The sequence below is a fragment of the Monodelphis domestica genome, chromosome 7, assembly GCF_027887165.1.
Source record: "Monodelphis domestica isolate mMonDom1 chromosome 7, mMonDom1.pri, whole genome shotgun sequence".
NCBI classification, from domain to species: Eukaryota; Metazoa; Chordata; class Mammalia; order Didelphimorphia; family Didelphidae; genus Monodelphis; species Monodelphis domestica.
Window position 1 is genome coordinate 159,853,670 of NC_077233.1, and position 26,131 is coordinate 159,879,800.

A 26,131-nucleotide genomic window follows, 5' to 3' on the forward strand; every position below is an offset into this window, starting at 1 on the left:
TTCCAGGTACTTCCAGCATAAGTGAGGAGAATTGGTCTCAAAAAACTTTTGTTGTTTTTTTTTTATATTTACTTTAATAACAAATTTCCACACAAGTTTTACAAATTTATGATTTATCTTGTCCTTTCTTCCTTTTCACCTCCCAGAGCTGAGAAGTAATTCAGTTGGGGTTATTCATGTATTATAGAACAAAACTTATTTCCATATTATTCATTACAATTTTTTTTAAGGAATTAATTTTTTATCTGTTTAAAGTTCCCAAAGCTGAGAACCGTATTTGCAGAGAATCTTCAGACTCTTTCCTAAGGAGTTGAAACAAAGAACTCAAAAGGCAGATAACGACTAAATTGCTTATGAATTGGTCTTGTCCATTTCTTCCAAAACTAACCTCCTAGGTTTGAGGACTGAACTCAAGGAGGATAATCATATCTAAAGAACAAAAAAACCCACTTCCAACTTTTCTAACCTTTGGCTATTTCATCTTGGACAATGTTCTTCTGGTTTGGCTCACTTCACTTTGCATCACTTCATATTAGTCAAAAGGTCAACTAATAGTTACTACAGCAGTTATAAAACTTTATCTAGAGCAGTGGTTCTCAACCTTTCTAATGCCGTGACCCCGCAATACAGTTCCTCATGTTGTGGTGACCTCAAACCCAAAAATTATTTTGGTGGCTACTTCAAAACTGTAATTTTGCTACAGTTATGATTTGGAATGTAAATACCTGATATGCATTATGTATTCTCATTGATACAAATCAAGCATAATTTAAACATAGTGATTAATCACAAAAACAATATTTAATTATATGTTGAGAAATATTAATCCAGCAGGAGGTAGCCTGAGCGTTGGGACGGGAGGTAAGTCCTGCCTGGGGAGCAGACACTGCCTTCTTCTTCTTGTCCTTTCCCTCCATTTCGAGCTGAGGCTTCACTTTGCTGAGGTTACTGGGCTCTGTTATGTGCTCCAGGACTCGATCTTAACCCCTCAGTAACCAGCGCCCAGGTGCTCTCTGTGGGTCTCTGTTTGAGTCCAGTCTCCAGGCAACAGGGTAAATGCATGTCCCTCATAGGGGGAGGGCTGCTGATAGGTAACTAATATTAGTAAAATGTGCGGGCAGCAGGGTCCCCATTCTTTCCGAGATCTTGCTGTAAAGTAGCGTGATTTCTCAGTGGCTAAAGCCATTGGAAATATGTATTTTCTGATGGTTTTAGGCGACCCCTGTGTTTTGGTTGTTGGACCCACACTGGGGTCACGACCCACAGGTTGAGAACCACTGATCTAGAGAGCTTCCTCATGATAGATGTGCTTGCATAGCCTTTAATGGCATGCATTGGCTGACTAAATTATTTAACAATTCTATCATGGCTCTCCTAATTTTTGGATTGGATTTGGGAGACAGGAAAATCCACATTCAAATCCTGGTTGAAACGTTTACTAGCTGTGTAACCCTGGGCAAGTCATTTAACTTTAGAGAACTACAATTTTCTTATTTGGTATATGCAGTTAATAATGGACCTGCCTCACAAGGTTTTTCCTCAAATGATCAGATTATACGCATCTGCACAAACACACATACCTATGCATCTATATCAAAAACTATTTAAATGTTAGTATCGTTATTGTGAAAAAAATTAAGAATTTTAAAATCATTTTAAGATCAATTTTCTCTTTATTATTCATTGCAAAAGGAGCCCCTTCCCAGAGATAGTGTTTCTTTCTTATTGTGATACTCCCTCAGCCCTTTCTCCTACTTTTCCGGAGATAAGAGATGAAGTGGAAATTCTATGGACCCTCCTCCCAAATTAAGAAGATACCAAGCATCTTTAAAAAAACAAAAAACAAATAAAAAGATAGCTCCAAAATAGGCCTAATAAAGTTAGTGTTATTTTGTATGGCATCAGTTCACTGCCTAAGACCCTGTATCTAAAAGGGCCCTTCCCCATAAGAGTGTAAGCTCCTAGAGCTCAAGAACCGACTTTCTGTCTTTGCATCCTCAGTACTTGGCAAAGGGAAGGACGCTAACTAAGTGCTTAATAAATGCAGGTTTGTAGATTGATTAACACAAACTATGACTCACTTTAAAAACAAGCAAAAAACTAAGTATTAGTTCGCAGTCGTATGTCTTTCTCAAGTCTTTTTCTTGCAGAGATACGGTCTAGGAGTCAAGGAAATGAACATGGGCACGACATCGCTTCGAGCCACTGTCAGATGGTGCAATCTCGAGCCTGCCTTGCGTGGAAAAGGGGCTGGAAACTTAAAAGAGAGATAGAAAACGGAGGCGATGGAAGGAGGGGCAATCACGCTGCCTGCGCGTGCCGTCTTAGCCAATGAGACAGCGAGCCGCTTCGAGCCCCACCAATACGCGGAGGGCAGTGGACAAAGGGAACCAATGAAAAAGCGGGGCCGGTGGGAATGGTAGCAGAACGCGGGGGGCGCGGAGAGGGCATCCAGGAGCTCTCGCTGCTTGGTCCATAGTGCCACGGGCTCTCTATTTCTTTCTCCTTCTTTTTCTCCCAGGTCTCTTGTGCATACGCGAGGGCTGCGCTCAGCACCATGGACACTCTTCGCCAGGTGGTCAACTTCGGCCCGGGACCCGCCAAGCTTCCTCGCTCCGTAAGTGCCAGGCGCTCCCCGAGAGGGGCGGAAGAACCAGGGGAGGTTGGGGGCGGGGAGAGGCATATGCATTTTCGTAGCTGCCTTAGTACCTTCTTTCCCCATTTGCAGCGGGGAGCCCCTTCTCTAGCGGGGTTCCCTGCTATTCTATCCCCCCCCCCCATTTTTGTAGCCCCGGAGTCCTTGTTCAAGGCAACTTGAGATGCACTAGCTCACCAGGCTGGCACGGTCAACGCCACTGCCAAGATTAGGCCTCCACTTTAGCAACTAGAGCAACGGTGCAGAACCGCCTCGTGGCCGACTATTTGACTCACTGCCCTGGGCTCTGTGCCCTTCCTGGACGTGCAACTACTGCCTGGCAGAGTTATCTGCAGCAGTCCCCTACCCCTAGGACAGCTTTCAAGCAGAGTCGCATTCTTGTCCCTGGTCTGGTTAGAGAGGGAAGCAATACCCATCTGCAGGTAGAGAAATCATAAAGAGTTTGAAAGGACCTGTAAGGACCTCCAGTCCAGCCCCCTCGTTTTGCCTTAAGCTTTGCCCAGGGCCCCCTGCTAGTAATGATACAGGTGCCGTTCACTCCTAGTTTTGTCTCCCTGACTTTTTCACCACCGAGAGCCTGGGGATGGGTTGCTGACCCCACTTTTCCTCCGTGCTCAGTCAGTCTGAAAACTTTTATTAAACGCTAACCACGTGCCAGGCACTGTGCTAATCCCTGGGAAGGGTGAGAAACTTAGTCCCCTCCTTCAGTGAAGGGGGAGACACCTGTAAACGACACTTGTTATAGTTGTTGCTAATCACAGAGGGATGAACTAGGGGATGTTTCAAAAACTTTTTGTAATGGAATTCAAGGGACCTGCAATCTGGCCAGTCCCAGATTTCCAAAGAGAAACCCTATCCACTTCCCTGCTGCTTTCTCCATAATATACAGCACAACGAAGAGATAAGTTTTCTTTTGGTCAAGAGGAAAGAAAAATAGGTACTTTGCTTTCCCTTACCCTCTCAACTGAACTCCATGGGTTAAGAAAACTCCTTTTAGTTCTTCAGATAAAGAGCTTAAAGACAAGCTGCTGCTTCTGCTGGGCTTTTTCTTTTCTTTTTTTTTTTCTAAATGAAATTAAAGGAGATAAGAGAGGAGGTTTTGGAGTTCAAAAGACTGGGCTCAAGTCGTATCTTTGATAGACTGGCTGGGCAAGTTACAGTCGCAGTGCCCTGAGCAACTCTCAGAAATTAGAATTGCCTTAAGCAGCAATGATGAGGGTACTTCCCTGATTAAACTGCTGAAATTTATGGTCCCACCAAAAAAACCCAAACCAAAACAAAACAAACAACAACAACAACAACAACAAAATAGAGGAAAAAAGCAACAGTCTACTTGGAAATGTTACCAAACTGTGATGAGTCTGAATATTGACATTTTAAGAAAAAGGGAGTTTAGCCAGGTGCTTAATCTATTGTGGAGAGAAAAAAAAACAAACAAAACAACTCAGAGGTACACTGTGGCCCTTGTTGCTTCTACCTAAAAATGAAATTCCTTTTCATAATCAAATAATCAAAGGGATCTGTGATTTCTTTTTCTTTCTTTTTTTTATTTGTCAAGTCAACAAGCATTGATTAAAAACTCACAATGTGCCAAGCATGGGGCTAAATGCTGGCTATACAAAGAAAGGCAAAAGCAGTCCTTGCTCTCCAGAAGCTCACAGTCTAGTGGGGAGACATGCAAACCTCTTATGTACACACAAGATGATGACTTGGAGGTAATTTTACAAGGAAGGAACCAGCATTAAGGAGAAATGGGAAAGGTTTTTGCATATTATAACCCAGCCACATATTCCAGTGAGCCTCTTTAACCCTTGATGTGATCTTTGGCTCACCTTCTTATTCCTTTTTAAAAATTTTAAAATATTTTGCCATGCTTACATGATTCATGTTCTTTCCCTCCCCTCAACCCTCCCCCCTTCCAGAGCTAACAAGCAGTTCCTCTGGGTTATACATATGGGTCTGTGATTTCTTAATCATTTTGGATCTGAAACTCAACTGTGCCCACCAATCCTATCCTGATTCTTGTCCAAGTTGATACTTTTTTTTATAAAAGTCATAAAAACACAGAACGCAGAAAGTGAGAACAATGCCAATTCAAAACAAAATTTAACAAATGTTTTTTAGTGAAAATGCATTATTGAGGAAACCCCCAACTCTTTTGCATTGTTACAGTAGATTTTAAGTCTGCTGAGCTACGATAAAGATAATACTCTTTGAAGAGTGACAATGCTATTCACAGTTAAATGTGAGCTTGGGGCCCAGGCCATGGAAGCATTCCTCCCCTGTGTGTCCCATGATCTAATGCTATAACAGATAAGAACCCAGCTTTGTAGTGTCGTAGTTACAAAATAAATCCTCAGAAAGAGCAGAGAATTTGAGCACAGAGAGGTCCCTCAGAGGATGATGTCCAATCCAACTAGTGAATGATAAACTGTTCATGACTGAGATAACAGACTTTACTTTATTTCTAAGTTTTTTTGCATTACCTTTGGTTCCTCTGCCAGAGTCATGTACTTATTAATTTCTGTCTTATTTTTGCAACATTTTTTGAGTGGGACATAGTTCTGGGATATTACTTACATAATGGGCTTAATATTTTACTCATATAATTATTACCAAAAATTGAACACTAAGAAAAGAGCTTAACTGTTGAAATATTTAGGCTCACATGAGTATAGAGTTATGAATCCCAGATTCAAGGATCTGTAATTTCAGGGGTATGAGTAAACCGTACCCTGACAAAGATTACCATCTCCCTCTAAGTTAATAGATGGTCAGAATTTGCTGTATTTGAAAAATTCTTTGCTATGTGGTCATCCTAGCCTGGGCCTCAGATAACAGGATCTGAAGTGAAATACTTTTTAGCTTGGTAGGACTTAGTAGAATTTCTGTTCTATCAGCATAGCCTTTGAGAGTCCAGGGGTCATCCCCATCTCATGATGAAGCAAGAAAAATGCTGAACTTTAGAAATTAATAACTTCCTTTTAAACCCTGATACTTTTGGATCTAAGTGGTAGCGTGTATGTGCCTCCTGGACTTGGGTGAGTCAGAGGAATTAGAGAGCCATCTAAGAAGCTAAGGATGGCGGTCAGACCGCTGATTTGGCAGATGAAAAAACTGAGGTTCAGAGAGATAAGAAGTCACAAGGGTAGTTAGCAGCAAATTTGGAATTTGAACTCATGCCCTTCTTACCATGCTGTCCTGAATAACTGCTTTTGTTTGCATGGTTGAGCTCTCATAGAGGGAAGATGAACCTGTAAGGGGAAATCTTCGTGCTTGTGTGTGTTTTTTATGTTCTTTATGAACTCAGGCCATAAATTATTGCTTCTGAGAATTTTAGTACAGGTGGCTGTATGTCTGTATTTATCTATTTATTTATTTGTTTATTTATTTATTTTTGGCTAGAGCTATGATTTTATCCGAACTCTTGGTTTGGAAACTCCTTTCCCCAATATCTACAGGCCCAGGTCATGAGCTAGTACGGATCAGAGGCAGGATCCACATCTAAATGGCATGACTATCCATTGCTATCCTGTCTTGCCATTTACTACTGTATTTACACCTTAAAAACATACCATGTTTACTTTGATAATTCTTTTTAATTTATTTTCTGTAAGCAATATCAAAGATCTAAATTACTCTTAGATCATTCCTGAGCTGGAAGGGAGCTCAGAGTTCAGTTCCCTCATTTTATGTATTAGGGACTTGCCCAAGATTACACAGGTAGCCAACATCTGAGGTGAGATTTCAGCCCATATCCTTTTTCTGATGCATTATTTTGTGGTTTGGTTGTTTTTCAGTCATGTTGAACTCTTGGTGTACCCCCTTTGGGGTTTTCTTAGCAAAGATACCAGAGTCACTTGCCATTTCCTTCTCTTAACTAATTTTACAGATGAGGAAACTGAGGCAAACAGGACTCACCCAGAGTCAGACAGCTAGTAGAAGTCTGAGGCCAGATTTGAAATTGGGAAAAGGAGTCTTGACTCCAAGCTATCCAGTACACCACCTAGCTGGCCTCTTTCCAGTGTATCAGCATTCTTTGAGCTAGAAGAGAAGGTAGCTCACCTAATGTAATCCTCTTATTTTACAAATGATTAAACTTGAGGTTTCCCAGAGGAGACATAATTTACTCAAGGTCACTCAGCCCTATATGGCCAAACCCTGGACTCCTTCCATCACAAGGTACTTGCCTGGATCTAATCTGTCCCCTTCTTTATACTCATAGAAACCACATTCCACTTGATTCCCCCCCAACCCCCACTTTAGAATCAATAGTGTATATTGGATCCTGGACAGAAGAACCCTAAGGGCTAGGCAATGAGGGTTAAGTGACTTGCTCAGAGTCACACAACCAGAATGTGTCTGAGGCCAGATTTGAAGCCAGGATCTCCTGTCTCTAGTCTAGGCCTGATCCCACTTGATTTGATGTTCATTATTATAGTTTTGCCTGGGGAGAATCTTGAATTAATTTTATGTTTTAGAATGAAAGTCTTTCCCAATAGATCTCAGTGAATAAAGCATGGGTTGTTTTTCCCCAAGTGCTTCTGTCTGCAGTTCAATTCAACAAGTATCTATAGGAGTTAAAAAAAAAAAAATATATATATATATATATATATATGTATGTATGTATGTATGTATGTATAAATAAAGATAGTTTGTAAAAAAGAAACATTGTTGATATTTAAGTGAATTCATGTCTTGGGAGAAATATAGCATCCTTTTCATCTCAGAATTACAATTTGAAGTTTTGGTTAAATTGTATTAGCATAATTTAGGGCTGACCATTTGATAAGTGAAAGAAAATAAGAAAGCTTGTGTTTGGGATGCCACATGAGAGCTTTTAGTTTGGTCAGCACTTCTTACCCATCTTTGTTCCCTGCATCATTAGCTATGTTATGTGTCAGATGAACTCTGTTGAACTCCAAAGTACTGGAGGCAAATACTTCCTGCAAGCAATTAATGAAGAGTTTTTTGGCTATATGATAGGTTTTTTTTGCTCCAAGTGTACTAGCCTGTTGATATTTTTGGAATATAGTTCTCTTATGCAGTTTCCCTTAAAAAGTAACCCCCCACAATTTGTATAAAATGGTCTTTTAAAAAAATGTTTAAATCTTTTTAACTGAAATTTCAGTTGAGCTTCTGGATATTAAGACAAATTTGGCCTTACCCCAGCGGTGTTCTGGAGCCTTCTCAAATAGGCTAGATCTGATTGTTAAATTTTCAGTGTATTTACAATAGAACATATAGATAAGTAAAAACTATATTGTTTTGTTGATGGTACAAAATGATAGAGAAATTTTTAATTAACAATGCAAGTTAAATTTTAAAATGAAGACTTTTTTTTTGGAAAGCCGATTGTAAACATTTACTAAGACACCATTAGATTTTTCTCTATACCCATTTATTCTTTGATAAAAATGATCTCAGCCATTCGCCTCACCCCACCACCATATATATATGTATGTATACATACACACACACACACACACACTATTTAGACATACTCCTTGTGAGCAAAATATGTTTTTAGCAGAACTATATTAAAATTTTGTGTCTATGTGGGTCTTTGGGTCTGTATTACTTAATTTGGAGATGTGTAGATACAAATGCTATTTTAAATTAATTTAATTTTTTTTCTTACAGGTTTTGCTGGAAGTACAGAAAGAGTTATTAGACTACAAAGGACTTGGAATTAGTGTCCTTGGTAAGATTCCTGCATTTTGTGAGACTTCAGATTTGGAAAATTATAGTTAAACTCGTATCTAATTAGAAAAAATATCTAATTTTTCTGTATTTAAAGATGTATTAGAGCTGGAATCTTTCATTTGTGTTTGTTTATGAAAGTTTCTTTTACTTTTTTCCTACTTCCCACAGAAATGAGCCATAGATCACCTGATTTTGCAAAAATTATTAAAAAAACAGAGAGTCTGGTTCGGGAACTGCTGTAAGTTTTATTTTTAAACACTGGGTTATGTTAATATTGCTTATTTAGTATACTACACACACTGTGATTTCTTTTGCTTATTCTCAGCTTTGTGGGTCTTTTGTATTCATTTTAATTTCTTTTTATGAAGAATGGGAGTTGGGACTGTTTGGATTTGAGAGGGAACTCAGGTTGGACAATATTGTGCTTATTTTTAGATTTACATCTTCATGAGTTAATATAAGAGACTTCTAAAATCTCAAGTCATAATCAAAAACATCATTTGGCTTAGCACTGATTTTATAGTGAAAAAAATGATTCTCAGCTTAATCACTTATAAAATGCTGATCTGCCATGGTTTTTAGTGTTCTAGAGATTTCTGGTGCCATGCAGATTTTTTTTGTGTCCTTCAGTAGATTGTTTGAAGAGAGGTAATAGGTATACATACAGTCATTGATTTTCTGGTATATTTTTAACCTGCCAAGGTAAAGAGGAATGTTGTAATATTTTATTTATGTAGTATAGTGAAACCCCTGTTTTTCTCTGGTGAAGAGAGGAGGATGTTAAGAAGAGACAGGTTTGCCTAATGTCTATGTGTAAGACACTAAAGTATAACCAAATTGATCGTATAACAAGATGATTTACAATGCAAGTTTTATCATTTAGTGAGATGGAATTATAAAGCAGGATGGGAGTTTAGAAATCCTCTGTCTTAGCTCCCACATCTTACAGAAAAAGAATCAGGGATGAGACTCCGTGTTCCACAGCTATTTCATGTTCCAGAAGGGAGTAGAACTCGTTCTCTCCAAACCCACTTCAGTGTTCTTTTTATGACATGCATCACATGTAAATGCTGTATAGGTGAGTCAGTTAGAATCCTCTAGTCTTATGTTTCTTTATAGTAAATGTTATCTCTGCTTTGATACAGAAATGTTCCTGACAACTACAAGGTGATTTTTCTGCAAGGAGGTGGGTCTGGCCAGTTTAGTGCCATCCCTCTAAACTTGATTGGACTCAAAGAAGCGAGGTGCGCTGATTACGTTGTGACTGGAGCTTGGTCTGCCAAAGCAGCCGAAGAGGCCAAAAAGTTTGCTACTGTTAACATTGTTCATCCCAAACTTGAGCGTTATACAAGTAAGTGATTTGGGTTAAGTATAAAGGGGGCAACTGGGTAGCTCAGTGGATTGAGAGCTAGGCCTAGAGATGGGAGGTTCTATGTTCAAATGTGACCTGAGACCCTTCCTAGCTGTGTGACCCTGGGCAAGTCACTTGATCCCCTTACTGCTCTTCTGCCTTGGAACCAATTCACTGTAGTGATCCCAAGATAGAAGGTAAGTGTTTTAAAAAAGAAAGAAAGAAACCATTGTGCCTGCATTGGTATCTATCTCAGATTTTAAAAATAAATGCATGGGGAAATGGAAAGAAAATAACTATGATGGTGACAAAAGATTGAAGCATTTTTTTAAAACTCATACCTTTGGTTCTAGTATCAATTTTTCTTTAAACCCTTACCTTCTGTCTTGGAATCAATACTGTGTATTGGTTCCAAGTCAAGAGTGGTAAGGGCTACTCAATGGAGGTTGTGACTTGTCTAGAGCCACACAGGTTGCAAGTATCTGAGGCCAGTTTTGAACTCAAGCTCTCCTGTCTCTAGGCCTGGCTCTCAATCCACTGAGCCACCCAGCAAGCCCTTGAATAAATGTTTACTGATTGATTGGTTCATGACTCCCCTCAAATGTTATTGAAGATAGATTTGCATTATTGTACTTATTGTGTGGAGGAAACTGAGTCTGCTCTTGACCAAATAGGAAAAATAAGCAATGAGCCAGTGAAGTAAAAGTGGGAACTCAGTCTTGAATCTTTTTTCTTTTTTTAATTAATGCTAGAAATTCCTGATCCAAACACCTGGAATCTTAACCCAGATGCATCTTATGTGTATTATTGTGCAAATGAGACTGTCCATGGTGTGGAGTTTAATTTTGTACCTGATGTCAAAGGAGCTGTCCTGGTTTGTGATATGTCCTCCAACTTCTTATCCAAGCCAGTGGATGTTTCTAAGGTATAGTACAAAAAAATAATGTTTTTGGGAAGCCCAGCATTCTAATTACCCTTCCTTCCCTCCCTCCCTCCCTCCCTCCCTCCCTCCCTCCCTTCCTCCCTCCCTCCCTCCCTCCCTCCCTCCCTCCCTCCCTCCTTCTCTCCCTCCCTCCCTCCCTCCCTCCCTCCCTCCCTCCCTCCCTCCCTCCCTTCCTTCCTTCCTTCCTTCCTTCCTTCCTTCCTTCCTTCCTTCCTTCCTTCCTTCCTTCCTTCCTTCCTTCCTTCCTTCCTTCCTTCCTTCTTTCCTTCCTTCCTTCCTTCCTTCCTTCCTTCCTTCCTTCCTTCCTTCCTTCCTTCCTTCCTTCCTTCCTTCCTTCCTTCCTTCCTTCCTTCCCTCCCTCCCTCCCTCCCTCCCTCCCTCCCTCCCTCCTTCCTTCCCTCCCTCCCTCCCTCCCTCCCTCCCTCCTTCCCTCCCTCCTTCCCTCCCTCCTTCCCTCCCTCCTTCCCTCCCTCCTTCCTTCCCTCCTTCCCTCCCTCCCTCCCTCCTTCCTTCCTTCCTTCCTTCCTTCCTTCCTTCCTTCCTTCCTTCCTTCCTTCCTTCCTTCCTTCCTTCCTTCCTTCCTTCCTTCCTTCCTTCCTTCCTTCCTTCCTTCCTTCCTTCCTTCCTTCCCTCCTTCCCTCCTTCCCTCCTTCCCTCCTTCCCTCCTTCCCTCCTTCCCTCCTTCCCTCCTTCCCTCCTTCCCTCCTTCCTTCCTTCCTTCCTTCCTTCCTTCCTTCCTTCCTTCCTTCCTTCCTTCCTTCCCTCCTTCCCTCCTTCCCTCCTTCCCTCCTTCCCTCCTTCCCTCCTTCCCTCCTTCCCTCCTTCCCTCCTTCCCTCCTTCCCTCCTTCCCTCCTTCCCTCCTTCCTTCCTTCCTTCCTTCCTTCCTTCCTTCCTTCCTTCCTTCCTTCCTTCCTTCCTTCCTTCCTTCCTTCCTTCCTTCCTTCCTTCCTTCCTTCCTTCCTTCCTTCCTTCCTTCCTTCCTTCCTTCCTTCCTTCCTTCCTTCCTTCCTTCCTTCCTTCCTTCCTTCCTTCCTTCCTTCCTTCCTTCCTTCCTTCTTCCCATTTTTCTGAAGGGACACAGAACATGCCATTATTCTGTGAGGGTTAATTTGGGGGGGAACCCCCAATATACAGGCCTGTATGCCCAGACATATATTTTTTGGGCAGAAGGAGAAAGCACAGGAAGCATATTAGCATGATCAAAAAGGATGAAGCCTTTTAGGGGAATTTTAGGAAGAGGATATGAACTTACCCCACATGTTACTGTATTTCATTGGTGCTGTTGCACACCTATATATTATCAAAGAAAATAAACATTTATACTGTACTGTGTTTTAGCACAAATATGCCAGAAATGATTTTATTTAATTTAACATTATTCTATAATATCAACATTTCTAGTGTAAAGATGTCCAGACTAGAACAGTTCCCTCATCCATAGATATGTCTATCTTGACATGATTTGAGGTAACATTCTTGAAGTAATGCAAGATGTTAAAATATAGTTTAGGATTATCATTTGAGAATTATGATTATTTAGTTCTTACTTCATTGATCTCTCCTTTCAATTTTTGAAAAAAATCTTCTCTGTCACCCTTGTCTTAACTTTGAATGCAGCAGACACTTCCCTTAGATAGTAACTTCAGATGTAATAACTTCTAGTGGCTGAGAGGGCAATGATCTTAAGCCGATAAGTTTTAAAAAATCTTTATATTGTTTCCTTAAGAAAAGCCTTAGCTTTTGTTCTCTACTTTTCTGTAGTGTAGAGTCTGGAAAAAGTTTTAGACTGAAAGAAAACATTATTTCTTTGTACTTTTCATGAAACTAAACAGTTTTTTGGTTTGTTTTTAGGCAAACAGGGTTAAATGACTTGTCCCGGGTCACATAATTAGTATAAGGATCTGAAGCTAGATTTGAACTTAGGAAGATGAGTCTTCCTCCAGACCCAGCCTTCTAGCTACTGCGCTACCTTGCTACCCCAAGAAGGTTTTTTTTTTTTGTTTTTTTTAAAGTGCTTCAACAGCATTCAGAGTAGGGCCACTCTTTTGAATACTGCATTAGCCAAACTGTTACCGAAAGCAGTCGACGTGATAAAGAATGTGGGGAGACACTTAGAAGATTTATCTTCCATCCACACTTGGATAGATGCAAAACATGCTTTCCTGGAAAATAAAAATAAACAAGTGGATCTTTTTTTCTGGAAAAGCATACTGTATTACTAAGTGGAGATCTAGTCTTTTATACTGTACCTGGCTTTGACACAAAATAACATTTCATCATCACTCATCTCTGGTTTCTGCTTGATGTGAAGCCAAGGAAACATACTACACAGTTGAAGTTGGCCCTAAGTGAATGGAGAATTAACCTGATTTGGCCTCTTCTGAATATAATAGCCATGAGGACCTGTTAGCACTTTCTTAGGTTTACCAGGAACAATACATATCAAGACCATTTTATTGTTTTGGGGCAAAGGAGCTAAAGAGTAGGAAGGTGACAATATTAGTTGCCCCATGTTAAAGAAAGTCTTTCTGAATCTAGATCTGGTTGAATCTAACATACTTATTAAATGCCCATTATGGATAGCTGGAAAAAAATGTCTCTTCTCTAGGAAGATATAATTGGGTGCAGGGAAAATGTAATAGCTGAAAAACTATGATAAAGACAAAAGAGAAGTAAAGCAGTGTCAAAAAAAAATCAGAGGCAATATCACTATTTTGGAAATAGTGCTGGGTGATAATTCAAAGGACATGGGTTCAAATCCTACCTTTGTGACCTTGGACAAGTCATTTATCCTCTTAAGTTTCCTCATCTGTAAAATATAGAGGGGATGGACTAAATGACCTTTTGTGGTCTCTTCAGATCCTTGGTCCCTGTTCAGTTCAGGTCTCACTTCAGAGAATGAATGTTGCTCCTTATAATTTAGCTGAGTTCATTTGTATGCTCACTTAGACTCTCTGCTAAAAATAGAGCATCTAAGCCTCTGAAATTATCTTTTGATAAATTATTTGTTGTCATCTATAGCCATAATTTGTTTATTTTTCTTTTACATTTTCTTTTCTTTTTTAATCTTTTTCCATGGTTTCATGATTCTTGTCTCTCCTCTTCTCCCCCCCCTCCTGGAGTTGACAAGCAGTTTCACTGGGTTTTATATGTATATTATCACACATATTATATGTATATTATTCATTTTTGTAGTAGAGTCATCTTTTAAAACCCAAACCCCAAAGCCTATACCCACATAAACAAGTGATAAGCATGTTTTTCTTCTGGATTTCTGCTCCCACAGTTTTTTCTCTAGATGTGGATAGCCTTCTTTCTCTTAAGCTCCTCTTAATTGTCCTGGATCACTGCATTGCTATTAGTAGCAAAATCAATTACATTTGATCCTCCCACAATGTTTCAGTGACTATGTACAGTGTTCTGGTTTTTGTAACTGTAGTTTAGAAACAAATAGATATCTGAAAAGGGGGTTTAGAAGTTTTTGTGACTTTATGAATCCCAATTAGAGGGTGGCATCTTTGGCTTAGTGAATGGAGTACTAGACTTGGAATCTGAAGATCTGGATCTAGATTCTATCTGCTTCGAACATTTCCTAGTGGTGACTTGCCCAGGGTCCCAGGTTCTCAGTAAAGTAAGTGTTTGGACTAGATGACCTCTGGGACTTCATCTAGCTCCAATTTGCCATTGTATGACCTCTTAAAATGGCTACTTTTTTTTTTTTAAGTTTGGTGTGATCTTTGCTGGTGCCCAGAAGAACATTGGCTCCGCTGGGGTCACTGTGGTGATAGTACGGGAGGACTTGCTGGGATTTGCACTGAAAGAATGTCCGTCTGTGTTAGACTACAAAGTTCAAGCCGGGAACAACTCCTTATATAACACCCCTCCCTGCTTCAGGTAATGGTGGGGACTTTGTATTTAAGAATGGGATCTGGGGCTATATTTTAAGAAAACAAACATGGAAATGCCTTCTTTTAAGGAGGGAAATATTTCTGTTCACAAGTGATTTAATCTTCTCAGATCCTTTTGTTAAGGCCTCCTCCCTCCCTCGCTCCTTCTCTTCCCTTGCTTGGCTCTTGGGTATGGTTATTTGCCACTGGCCAGCATTTGCTATTAACCTGCAGCTTGTCGGGGCCTCACTGCTGTGACTTGCATTTAAAAGAACCATTTCATTTTTGTGGAGGACTGCAAAGTAGGAGCCTCCTCCCCCTCCCTGAGCTGCCATAATCCAGCAGCTCTTTGGAGTAAAATGGTTGGCTTCAGAATGCAATTTTACTTTTTAGCTAAATCTGCAGGGGACCCTTCATCTAAGTGTCAAACCAGCTGAATGAGAGCTCACACAGCAGCACCATTCAGCAGCAGTTTTTCAACTTTTCAACTCTATGCTCAAGGGCTTCTCCTTATGGAAATCTGCCGGCACTCAGGATTTATTAACTGCCCGAGAATCTCCTGAAGGACTGAGAAGGGAGAGGAAAAGAAGATTTAGGTCCTCAGTGTGTAGATGGCTAGATTTATCTTTTCATACTGGGGCATTTTCATTTATTAATAAAGTGGATAAAAGCAATGTTGCCTCAAAGAGAAATGAGAAAGCAGTGAGTAGAAAGTTCCTCTGGGTGAATTTCTTTTGTCTTAAAGGATTCACACTGGGACATTGCATAATCAATCAGCAAATACCTACTATGTTCTAGGCTCTACATTAGGTTCTGGCAATATAAATATCAATGAATTTATGGGTCGACTCACAGTGGGCTTTCATTTCAGTGAGGGGAGCAGCAACTGGATATGTAGCTTGGGAGAGAGGTCACTAAGGAGAAGTTTTCATCAGCATGGCTGGAGTCTCCCTGTGCACCTCAGGAGAGACAGAGCTTGGCAGGAAATGGGGCTGGGGGTGAGGGTGGTGCCCTCTTTGGAAGTGCCACTTCTTCTCAGTAGGAGTTTTCTTTTAAAAAAAAAAATGACCAGGGGGCAGCTAAATGCCTCAGGGATGGAGAGCCAAGCCTGGAGAAATGAGGTCCTGGGTTCATTCAGATATGGCCTCAGAAACTTCCTAGCTGGCCCTTGCCACTCTTGCCATGGAGCCAAAACACAGTATTGATTCTATGATGGAAAGTAAGAGTTTAAAAAACCAAACCCTATACAGTAGCAAAATATAGGTAGATAGATAGAAAAAGGGAAGATAGCAGTAGTAGTAGCAGGAGGTTAGGTTTTATGGAACAAGTGATTCTGTTTTGCTCCAAAATGTCCCAGAATAAACCTATTTTTATGAAATAATTTTTCATAAATCCCTTCTTCCTCCCCTATCACAGTGAGCAAAGAATTAAAAATTATTTGCAATGCAAAAAAATTTGATGTTATATGTAGTATTCCACACCTGTAGTAGAAGATACAAAATCAAGACAACATGCCCATGGCTGATCAGCCAGTTCAGACACCTGCCTTACCACCACCAAGCTTGGGACAGGAAGTAAAGACTGCAAAGTAGGACCGCCCACTCAATTTATCCTCTGTCTACAGGAAGTATGTAATGACAGGAAGTCAGTGGGCTCTTGGGATATGTAGTTCTTTTTTAGAGTAACAGATTTTCAATCATACAGTACCTCTGTCTGTCCATCTGTCTGTCCATTCTTCTATCTGTCAACAAACCTATTTAGAGATGCCTAAACCTGGACACCAAAGAAAGAAAAAGATAAAAGATAAACAGAGGCCAGGCTTAGTCATCATAATTTCACAGCATTCAGTTTTGATCATTATTTACATTTACATTGATATAGTCATTTCTGTTTGTTCTCTGGGTCAACTTACTTCATTGTGCATCAGTTTATATAAGTCTTTCCATGCTTCTCTGTATTCATCATTTCCATTATTTATAGTGAATGTTTGAATATATATGTATAATGTATATGTGTACACAGATATGTTTATATGTGTATATACATATTTATATATAGTATGTATGTGTTTGTATATATAGTACCATATGTAAATCTTATACATCCACAATTTTTCACTATATTCATGTACAATATCTTATTTGGTCATTCCTCCATTAATGGATATCTATTATGTTTCTCATTCTTTACTACTACAAAAGTCCAGTGTAGAAACTGTTGGAAGAGTTCCATTATTGCTAGTTCAGTATCCTGCCCCATGTTCTTTGTCATTTCTGACATATGATTGTGTAGCTTCTTTTTAAACTCTTGTTAACAGGAACGACAACCCTTTCCATTTTTGCACACAACTCATTTATTGACAAGCCTTTCCTTGAGCTGAAATCTGCCTCCTTGTAACTTCTTTCCATTGGTACTAGTTTTGTCTTCTTTGAGCTTCATAGAACATTTAATTTCCTTTGATATCATAGCCCTTAAGATAGTCAAAGACAGGTCTCACAACCCACTACATTTTCTTTTTATCTAGATTCCAAATCTTTGGTCTCTTTACCCATCACTTTTTATGGAGTGGTCTTTATCTGGTTTCCTCCTCCTGGCTAAACTCTAATCATTTTTGGGTTCCAGAAATAGATATACTACTCCATATGTCCTTTTGCCAAGACAGAGTAGGGCTCCTTCCACTTTTCTGGATGTTATACTTATATTAAAGAAAACCCAGGGTGATATTAGCATTTTTGACAACATCTGTAGGCTCATTGAAGCTACAGCCAAATAAAACCCTAATTTTCCATGTGAAGTACTCTTAAACCCAGGACTTCTCTATTTGTGCCATACTTATTCAACTTAAATACTAGATTTTATATATTAATTTTATCTTGTTAAATTTATCCCATCTTAACATTCTTTCAGTATTTGGGGGCATTATTCTGCCCTAAAATATGTTGGTTATTCCTTATGATTCTATGTCATCAGCAAAATTGATGTTAACTTTCTGTTTTTGTTGTTCCTTATAATTCTGTCATCAGCAAAATTGATGTTAACTTTCTGTTTTTGTTGTTGTTGTTGTTGTTGTTGTTTTGTTTCAGACATGGGTACTAAAAGTGTTGAATCTGATAAGAATTAAGATAGACTATTAAGTATTGCCACTAAAGATCTCCTTCCACATTAATATTGATCCATTAATCAGTACTTTAGGCTTCAATCTTTAATGAGCCATATAATCATGTAACCTTATGATAACCCAGGTCATATTTCTCCATCTTGTTCACAAGGATATTATGAGAAACTTTGTTTGATGTATTGTTGGCTGTTACTATAACCTAATCTAACTTGGGGTTTCAATTTTCTCTTGATCATGTTTTTTCTACCCCTTTCAGTCTTAAGATCATTTTGCTTTATAGAGAAATGATGAAGGGAAAATGATAAGGATTGTAAAGCTTGCTTCATCTCATCTATTATTAGTACCTATTCCCGTTTTACCAAGCAATTTATCTTTACTCTCTTACTAAGACTTTTTTTTTGTTATTCTCACTTTTTTCTGTAAGTTTCAACTCAAGATTTTGCTTTTTCTATGCCACCTCATAGTAATTATCTTCCTTATAGGTGTCTTTCCATCTTCTTGTACATGTCCTTTAAAAATCTGAGCTCATCAGATTATTAAGCTGCTAGGTTGTTTATTTTTAGTGACTTCCGTTATTGTCTAATTAGGTTAATTGGTGATTGTATTGTCCAGAATTTCATTCCTGAGTATTATCCATCTCTCTTGAGCCCTCATTTCCTTGACATCTTTTCTTTTAAAATTTTTATCTTAATAGCTATCAACAAATACAAAATTTTTACTTACAATATGATCATCTGTAAAACCATTGGGAAAGAATTTGAAATTCAGAATTTAAAAAAGGAATGTTAAAAATTGTTTTCACTTGTAATTAGGTAAAAAATAAAATGTTAAATTTTTTAAAAATCTGGTACTTGCTAAGAAGTAGAGTGGTGTGTTAATGGAATAGCTTAGGTATACCTATAGATATAGCTATATATAGTAATATATAATATATATCTATATCTATAGATAGTAATAAATGTCCATAATAATCTAGGACTTGGTAAAGCCAAAGAGCCAAGCTTTTAGGGTAAGAGGTTCAACATTTGACAAAATGTTGAAAACTGGAAACGGTTTGGCAGAAACTAGGCAAGGACCAACTTATCTCACAAGATAAGATAAAAATGGATATACTGTTTAAGCATAGAGGATTATATCATGGGTAAACTAGTGGAGCATGGAAAAATGTACCAGTCAGATCTAGGTATAAGGCCAAACAAGATATTGGGAGCATCCCAGGATGCAAAATGGATAACTTTATGAAATTAAAAACCTTTTGTACAAAATAAAAGCAAATGTAGCCAAAATTGGGAGAAAAGAAAATGGAGGGGGAAATTTTACAAGTTTCTCTTTCTCTGAAGCCTCATTTTTCAAATATGTAGGAACTGGACCAAATTTATATGTATAAAAAAGCTATTCCCCAGTTGATAAATGGTCAAAAGATATGAGAAGGCAGTTTTCAGAAAAAGAAATCAAAGCCATCAGTAGTCACATGAAAAAGTGATCTACATCAGCACTAGTTAGGGAAATTCAAATTACAACAACTCTCTGAGATAGCCCTTCACTCCTATCAGATTGCCTAAAAATGTGTCAGAAAAGGAAAATGACAAATGTGGAAAAATTGCAACTAATACATTGTTGGTGGAGTTGTGAACTAATCTAACCATTTTGGAAAACAAGTTGGAACTATGCTCGACCTAGCAATACAATTACTAAGTCAAAGAAGTTATAGAAAAAAAAAAGAACTAGTTGTACAAAAATACTTAGAGCAACTCTTTTTGTGATGGCAAAGAATTGAAAATTGAAGAAATTAAAAAGGCACATTCTGGATACATATGTCAAAAGGAAATTCCCAGGCACTTACAGACCTACAAGCTAACCTTGTTAAAGATGAAATTGAAGCAGTTTAGGGCAATTGATTCAGGAAATGGGTTTTTAAGTTCAATAACAATATGTGTAAAAAGAAAATAATGAACCTTGAAGTTAATAATAACTATCTCTTTAGCTTTTTGTAATACTTATCTCATTGGTCTTCACAACAGTCTTCTGACATAGTGCCAACATTATCCTTCCTTGTTTTACTGATGTGGAACTGAGGCATTGAATGTTTTGTATAAGGTTCAATTGCTGGCAAGTCATGAAGCTGGCTCTGGAATCCTGGTTTTCTATTCCACATGCCGGGTTCTTTCCCTGATTAAGCTGAGTGCCCCTTAGTTGTTGAAATAGTATTAGAGGTATTTGGAATCACATTTTAAGATACTTTGAACATTTTGGGACTATGTGTTACAAGGACTGTGTCTTCCCTTGATACCCAAAGTTTTTATGGCCCTATAGGGTTTAGGTAGCCTTGGAACTGATGAAATTTTTTTTTTTAATAAGACTCTCAGAATCTAGAATAGTTATTGGGTGTAGAGTCTCAGAGACTAGGACTTGTCTCTGAGGATCTTGTCTTTATTTCATTGTAGTCTGTCATCTTGTCCCAATTATAGAGGCACTATTAATGATGAGCTAGGCCTGGGCTACCTTTGTCTTGAATCTGTATCTCCAAAATAGTCTCAGGTTCCCTAAGAAAGCAGGTGAAAGTGTATGGAAGCAAGCACTTGAAACTCACATTATCTCTTATTCTCTTCTTATGTCACTGGGCTTGGTCTGGTCCCTCTGCTTGGAAGACCTTTGACTCTTTATTTTTTTTAAAATTTATTGTAAGTTTGCAGATTTTCTTTTTTTTCCCTTCCTTCCTTCCTTCCTTCCTTCCTTCCTTCCTTCCTTCCTTCCTTCCTTCCTTCCTTCCTTCCTTCCTTCCTTCCTTCCTTCCTTCCTTCCTTCCTTCCTTCCTTCCTTCCTTCCTTCCTTCCTTCCTTCCTTCCTTCCTTCCTTCCTTCCTTCCTTCCTTTCTATACTCACTTTATTTCCCTCCCTCCCCTCCACCCACACTTCCCGCAGCCGATGCACAGTTTCATTGGGGATTACTTGTGTCCTTGATCAGAACCTATTTCCATGTTGTTTGCACTAGGATGTTCATTTAGAGTCTACATCCCCAACCATATTCCTTCAATCCATGTATTCAAGCAGTTGTTTTTCTTCGGTGTTTTTACTCCCACAGTGTTTCCTCTGAATGTGGATAGTGGTTTTTCTCGTAGATTCCTCCAAGTTGTTCAGGTTCACTGCATTGCTACTAATGGAGAAGTCCATTACATTCGATTGTACCACAGTGTATTAGTCTCTGTGTACAATATTCTCCTGGTTCTACTCCTTTCATTCTGCATCAGTTCTTGGAGGTCGCTCCAGTTCACATGGAATTCTTCTAGTTTATCATTCCTTTGAGCACAATTCCATCACCAACATATACCACAATTTGTTCAGCTATTCCCCAATTAAAGGGCATCCCTTCCTTTTCCAATTTTTTGCCACAACAAAGATCACAGCTATGAATATTCTTGTACATGTCCTTTTCCTTATTATCTCTTTGGGGTACAAACCCAGCAGGGGTATGGCCAGATCAAAGGGCAGACAGTCTCTCAGTGCCCTTTGGGCATAGTTCCAAATTGCCCTCCAGAATGGTTGGATCAATTCACAACTCCATCAGCAATGAATTAATGTGCCGACTTTGCCACATCCACTCCAGCATTCATTACTTTCCTTTGCTGTCATGTTATTAATGCCAATCTGCTAGGTAAGAGGTGATACCTCAGAGTTGTTTTGATTTGCATCTCTCTGATTATCAGAGATTTAGAACACTTTTTTATGTGCTTATTAATATTTTTGATTTCTTTGGCTGAAAACTGCCTATTCATGTCCCTTTCCCATTTTTCAATTGGAGAATGGCTTGATTTTTTGTACAATTGATTTAGCTCTTTATAAATTTGAGTAATTAGACCTTTGTCAGAGGTTTTTGTTATGAAGATTGTTTCCCAATTTGTTGCTTCCCTTCTTAATTTGGTTACATTGGTTTTGTTTGTACAAAAACTTTTAAATTTGATGTAATCAAAATTATTAATTTTACATTTTGTGACTCTTTCTATGTCTTGCTTGGTTTTAAAAGTCTTTTCCTTCCCAAAGGTCTGACATGTATACTATTCTGTGTTCACCTAATTTACTTATAGATTCCTTCTTTATGTTCAAGTCATTCACCCATTCTGAGTTTATCTTGGTGTAGGGTGTGAGGTGTTGATCCAAACCCAATATCTCCCATACACTCTTCCAGTTTTCCCAGCAGTTTTTGTCAAATAGTGGATTTTTGTCCCAAAAGCTGGGGTCTTTGGGTTTGTCATAGACTGTCTTGCTGAGGTCACTTAACCTAAGTGTATTCCACTGATCCTCCTTTCTGTCTCTTAGCCAGTACCAAACTGTTGTGATGACCACTGCTTTATAGTATAGTTTGATATCTGGGACTGAAAGGCCACCTTCCTTTTTATTTTTTTCATTATTTCCCTGGATATCCTTGATCCTTTGTTCTTCCAAATGAACTTGATCCTTTGTTCTTCCAAATGAACTTTGTTATGGTTTTTTTCTAATTCAGCAAAAAAAAATTGTGGAAGTTCAATGGGTATGGCACTAAATAGATGAGATAAGTTTGGGTAGGATGGTCATTTTTATTATATTGGCTCGTCCTATCCACAAGCAGTTAATGTTTTTCCAATTGCTCAAGTCTAGTTTTAGTTTGTGGAGAATGTTTTATAGTTGTGTTCATATAGTTCCTTTGTTTGTCTTAGCAGATAGATTCCTAAGTAGTTTATTTTGTCCAAGGTGATTTTGAATGGGATTTCTCTTTCTAATTCTTGCTGCTGAGCTGTGTTGGAAATATATAGAAATGCTGATGAATTATGTGGGTTTATTTTGTATCCTGCAACTTTGCTAAAGTTGTTGATTATTTTGATTAGCTTTTTGGTTGATTCCCTGGGATTCTTTAAGTAGACCATCATGTCATCTGCAAATAGTGATAACTTGGTCTCCTCATTGCCTATTTTGATGCCTTCAATTTCTTTTTCTTCTCTAATTGCTACTGCTAGTGTTTCTAGTACAATGTTAAATACTAGAGGTGATAATGGGCATACTTGTTTCACTCCTGATCTTATTGGGAATGCATCTAGTTTATCCCCATCGCAGATGATGTTAGCTGATGGTTTGTTTTAGATCTATACTGTTTATTATTTTTAGGAATGACCCTTCTATTCCTATACTTTCTAGTGTTTTTAATAGGAATGGGTGTTGTATTTTATCAAAGGCTTTTTCTGCGTCTATTGAGGTAATCATGTGATTTTTGTCAGTTTTCTTGTTGATATGTTCAATTATGTGGATGGTTTTCCTAATATTGAACCAGCCCTGCATTCCTTGTATGAATCCTACTTGATCATAGTGAATGACCCTCCTGATCATTTGCTGAAGTCTTTTTGCTAGTATCCTGTTTAAGATTTTTGCATCTATGTTCATTACGGAGATTGGTCTGTAGTTTTCATTCTCCATTTTTAACCTGCCTGACTTTGGAATCAATTCCATGGTTGTGTCATAAAAGGAATTTGGTAAAACTCCCTCATTGCTTAATATGTCAAATAGTTTGTATAGTATTAGGATTAGCAGTTCTTTGAATGTTTGATAGAATTCACTTGTAAATCCATCAGGCCCTGGGGATTTTTTCTTAGGGAGTTCTTTGATGGCCTGTTGGATATCTTTTTCTGATAAGGGATTATTTAAGAATTCTATTTCTTCTGTTAGTCTAGGCAATTTATATTTTTGTAAATATTTGTCCATATTGCCTAGATTGGCATATTTATTGCCATATAGTTGGGCAATTAGAGGTAAGGTCCTCCTTTTTGTCTATGATACTGTTAATTTGCTTTTCTTCTCTCCTTTTTTAATTAGATTGACCAGTACTTTGTCTATTTTGCTTGTTTTTTCAAAGTACCAGCTTCTTGTCTTATTTATTAAATCAATAGTTCTATCACTTTCAATTTTATTCATTTCTCCCTTAATTTTTAGGATTTCTAATTTGGTTTTCTTCTGGGGGTTTTTAATTTGTTCATTTTCAAGTTTTTTGATTTGCATGTCCAATTCATTAATCTCTGCTCTCCCTAATTTGTTAATATATGCACTCAGGGATATGAATTTTCCTCTGAGTACTGCTTTGGCTGTATCCCATAAGGTTTGAAAGGATGTCTCACTATTGTCATTTTCTTCAATGAAATTATTGTTTCTATGATTTGTTCTCTAACCGATTTTGGAGCATCATATTATTTAATTTCCAATTGATTTTTTTTAATTTTGCTCTCCATGTACCCTTACTGATCATTTTTTTTATTGCCTTATGATCTGAAAAGGTTGCATTAATTATTTCTGCTTTTCTGCATTTGTATGCCATGTTTTTATGACCTACTGTATGGTCAATCTTTGTTAATGCGCCATGTGCTGCTGAAAAGAAGGTGTATTCCTTTTTGTCCCTATTTATTTTTCTCCATATATCTATCAACTCTAATTGTTCTAAGATTTCATTCACCTCTTTACCTCTTTTTAATTTATTTTTTGATTTGATTTATCTAAATTTGATAGTGGTTGGTTCAGATCTCCCACTAGTATAGTTTTATTATCTATTTCCTCCTTCAATTCTCCTACTTTCTCCATTAGAAATTTGGGTTCTATACCAGTGCATACATGTTGATTAGTGATATTTCCTCCTTTTCTATACTCCCTTTTATCAGGATGTATTTACCTTCCCTATCCCTTTTAATCAGGTCTATTTTTGCTTTGGCTCTGTCAGATATCATGATTGCAACTCCTGCCTTCTTTCTGTCAGTTGAGGCCCAATAGGTCTTACTCCAACCTTTAATTCTGTGATAATTAAAATGTTTGGGAGCAAGGGAAATATATATATATCAATTATGACCACTGAAATTTGTTTTCTACTGTGTCTTGGTTTTATATAAATATAAGATGGTTGTCAGGGAATATATTTCCAATTTATGAATATGCCCAAGCCAACTGGGTTTTATAGAGAAATTTAATTTATAATACACTGATTAATCAATAGAAAAAGAGAGAAAGTAAGAAAGGAATAAGAATGAATAAATCAGTCAGTTGGTTTTATCACTCACCCAAGATCTGTCTAGGTAAGGCTTCTCATGCCAACCTCAGGCTCCCCCTTCAAGAGAGCCTCCTTTCAAGAAATGTTTCCAGAGAATTCTCCTCCTTCAGAGCCAGGCTTCTCTCCTGGTCCTCCCACAGAGCAACCTCCTCAGTCCTCCTTCAGAGCCACCTCGCTCAGAGCAAAACCTCCCCAACCACCTCCCAGTCCTCAGACCCTGCTATCTTTAAGGAAACCATCCAAGTTCCCTCCCCTCAGTTCTCACATCTACCAATCACTGTCCATGTCTTCCCTGTGCCAATGGTGGCTCTAGCTTAACCCAGGACCGCCCAGAGGTCTGTGGCTTTGCACATGTCTGTTGAAGGTCATATTCTCAAATAATTAAATCTTGATCCTTTGCTACAGCCCTTCCTAAATCCTGTTACCCTGAGTAGGGTGGAGATTGGAATAATTAAATTTTGATCTATGTTGCAGCCCTTCCTAAATCCTGTTACCCTGAGTAGGGTGGAGATTGGAATAATTCAATTTTGATCTATGCTGCAGACCTTTCCATTGTTCAGCAAAAGGTTTCTGTCCTAAAGTAATCTTAAGAAGGGAGCAGGAGGAACCTCCCTTTCCAATGGGGTTCACATTCCAATGGTGTGAAATTTCCAACATTCACAAGTCTAAGAAATTTTAAGGTTTACAATCCTCCCTGTGATCATTGGGAGACTAGTCTCCCCATTGATCATTTAACATAATCAATTTGTAGTTCTAAATGCACTTCTAACTATAGATATACACAATATTCAATTTTCTAAGAGAAATTAGAATAGTGAGAGAGGAAATAGAAAAGAAAAGAAAGCAAAACTAATGTTTTGCTAGGCGCATTGACAGAAAGCCAAATTAGGGGCAGTCCCTTTTGGCATAAATGTGTACAATTACAATAAATGTTCAATCAAAAGTTCAGTCCAATCAAATCATACAAAGTTCATTCTTGATCTTCTTGATGAAGTGTAGGTTTTCGGCATCTTTCTGCAACAGTTCATTCTCTGGATATAAAAGTTTCAAGCTTCTTTCTTGAAGATCTTTTCTCGAACAAAATCAAAATCTTTGAATTTTTATAACAGTAAAATCTTAAACAAAATTCAAAATTCTTGGATTTTTATAAAAATACAATCTTAAACAAAAAAAAATTCAAAAATTCTTAGATTTTAAATTAAAATACAATCCCCCCTGAAGTAAGTATTAAAAAAATATCAAGTTTAGTTCAGAATGCAGTGTTCAGTTATGGGGATGTATGTGTCAATTATCAAAAGAATAGAAAAATAATCAAAAACATAAGAAAAATTCAAAATAGGCCTTGTATAGGTCCAATTTAAAGTAATTTCTATCCCACAAGTATGTAGGACAGGATGCAGTAATATTTCACTTAG

The 26,131-nt window shown here is 38.1% G+C and overlaps 1 protein-coding gene across 1 annotated transcript in view; it reads left to right on the forward strand.

Annotated features, from left to right (window-relative positions):
- Window positions 1-2,271: 2,271 nt before the first annotated feature.
- PSAT1 (phosphoserine aminotransferase 1) overlaps window positions 2,272-26,131 on the forward strand; it is a 65,180-nt gene continuing 41,320 nt past the window's right edge. Inside the window, exons 1-6 of the mRNA XM_001367044.5 lie at window positions 2,272-2,617; window positions 8,300-8,360; window positions 8,531-8,600; window positions 9,508-9,713; window positions 10,466-10,638; window positions 14,382-14,551. Of these exons, the coding sequence (XP_001367081.2) occupies window positions 2,558-2,617; window positions 8,300-8,360; window positions 8,531-8,600; window positions 9,508-9,713; window positions 10,466-10,638; window positions 14,382-14,551 (740 nt within the window). The 5' untranslated portion in view covers window positions 2,272-2,557. The remainder of the gene's footprint in view (window positions 2,618-8,299; window positions 8,361-8,530; window positions 8,601-9,507; window positions 9,714-10,465; window positions 10,639-14,381; window positions 14,552-26,131) is intronic.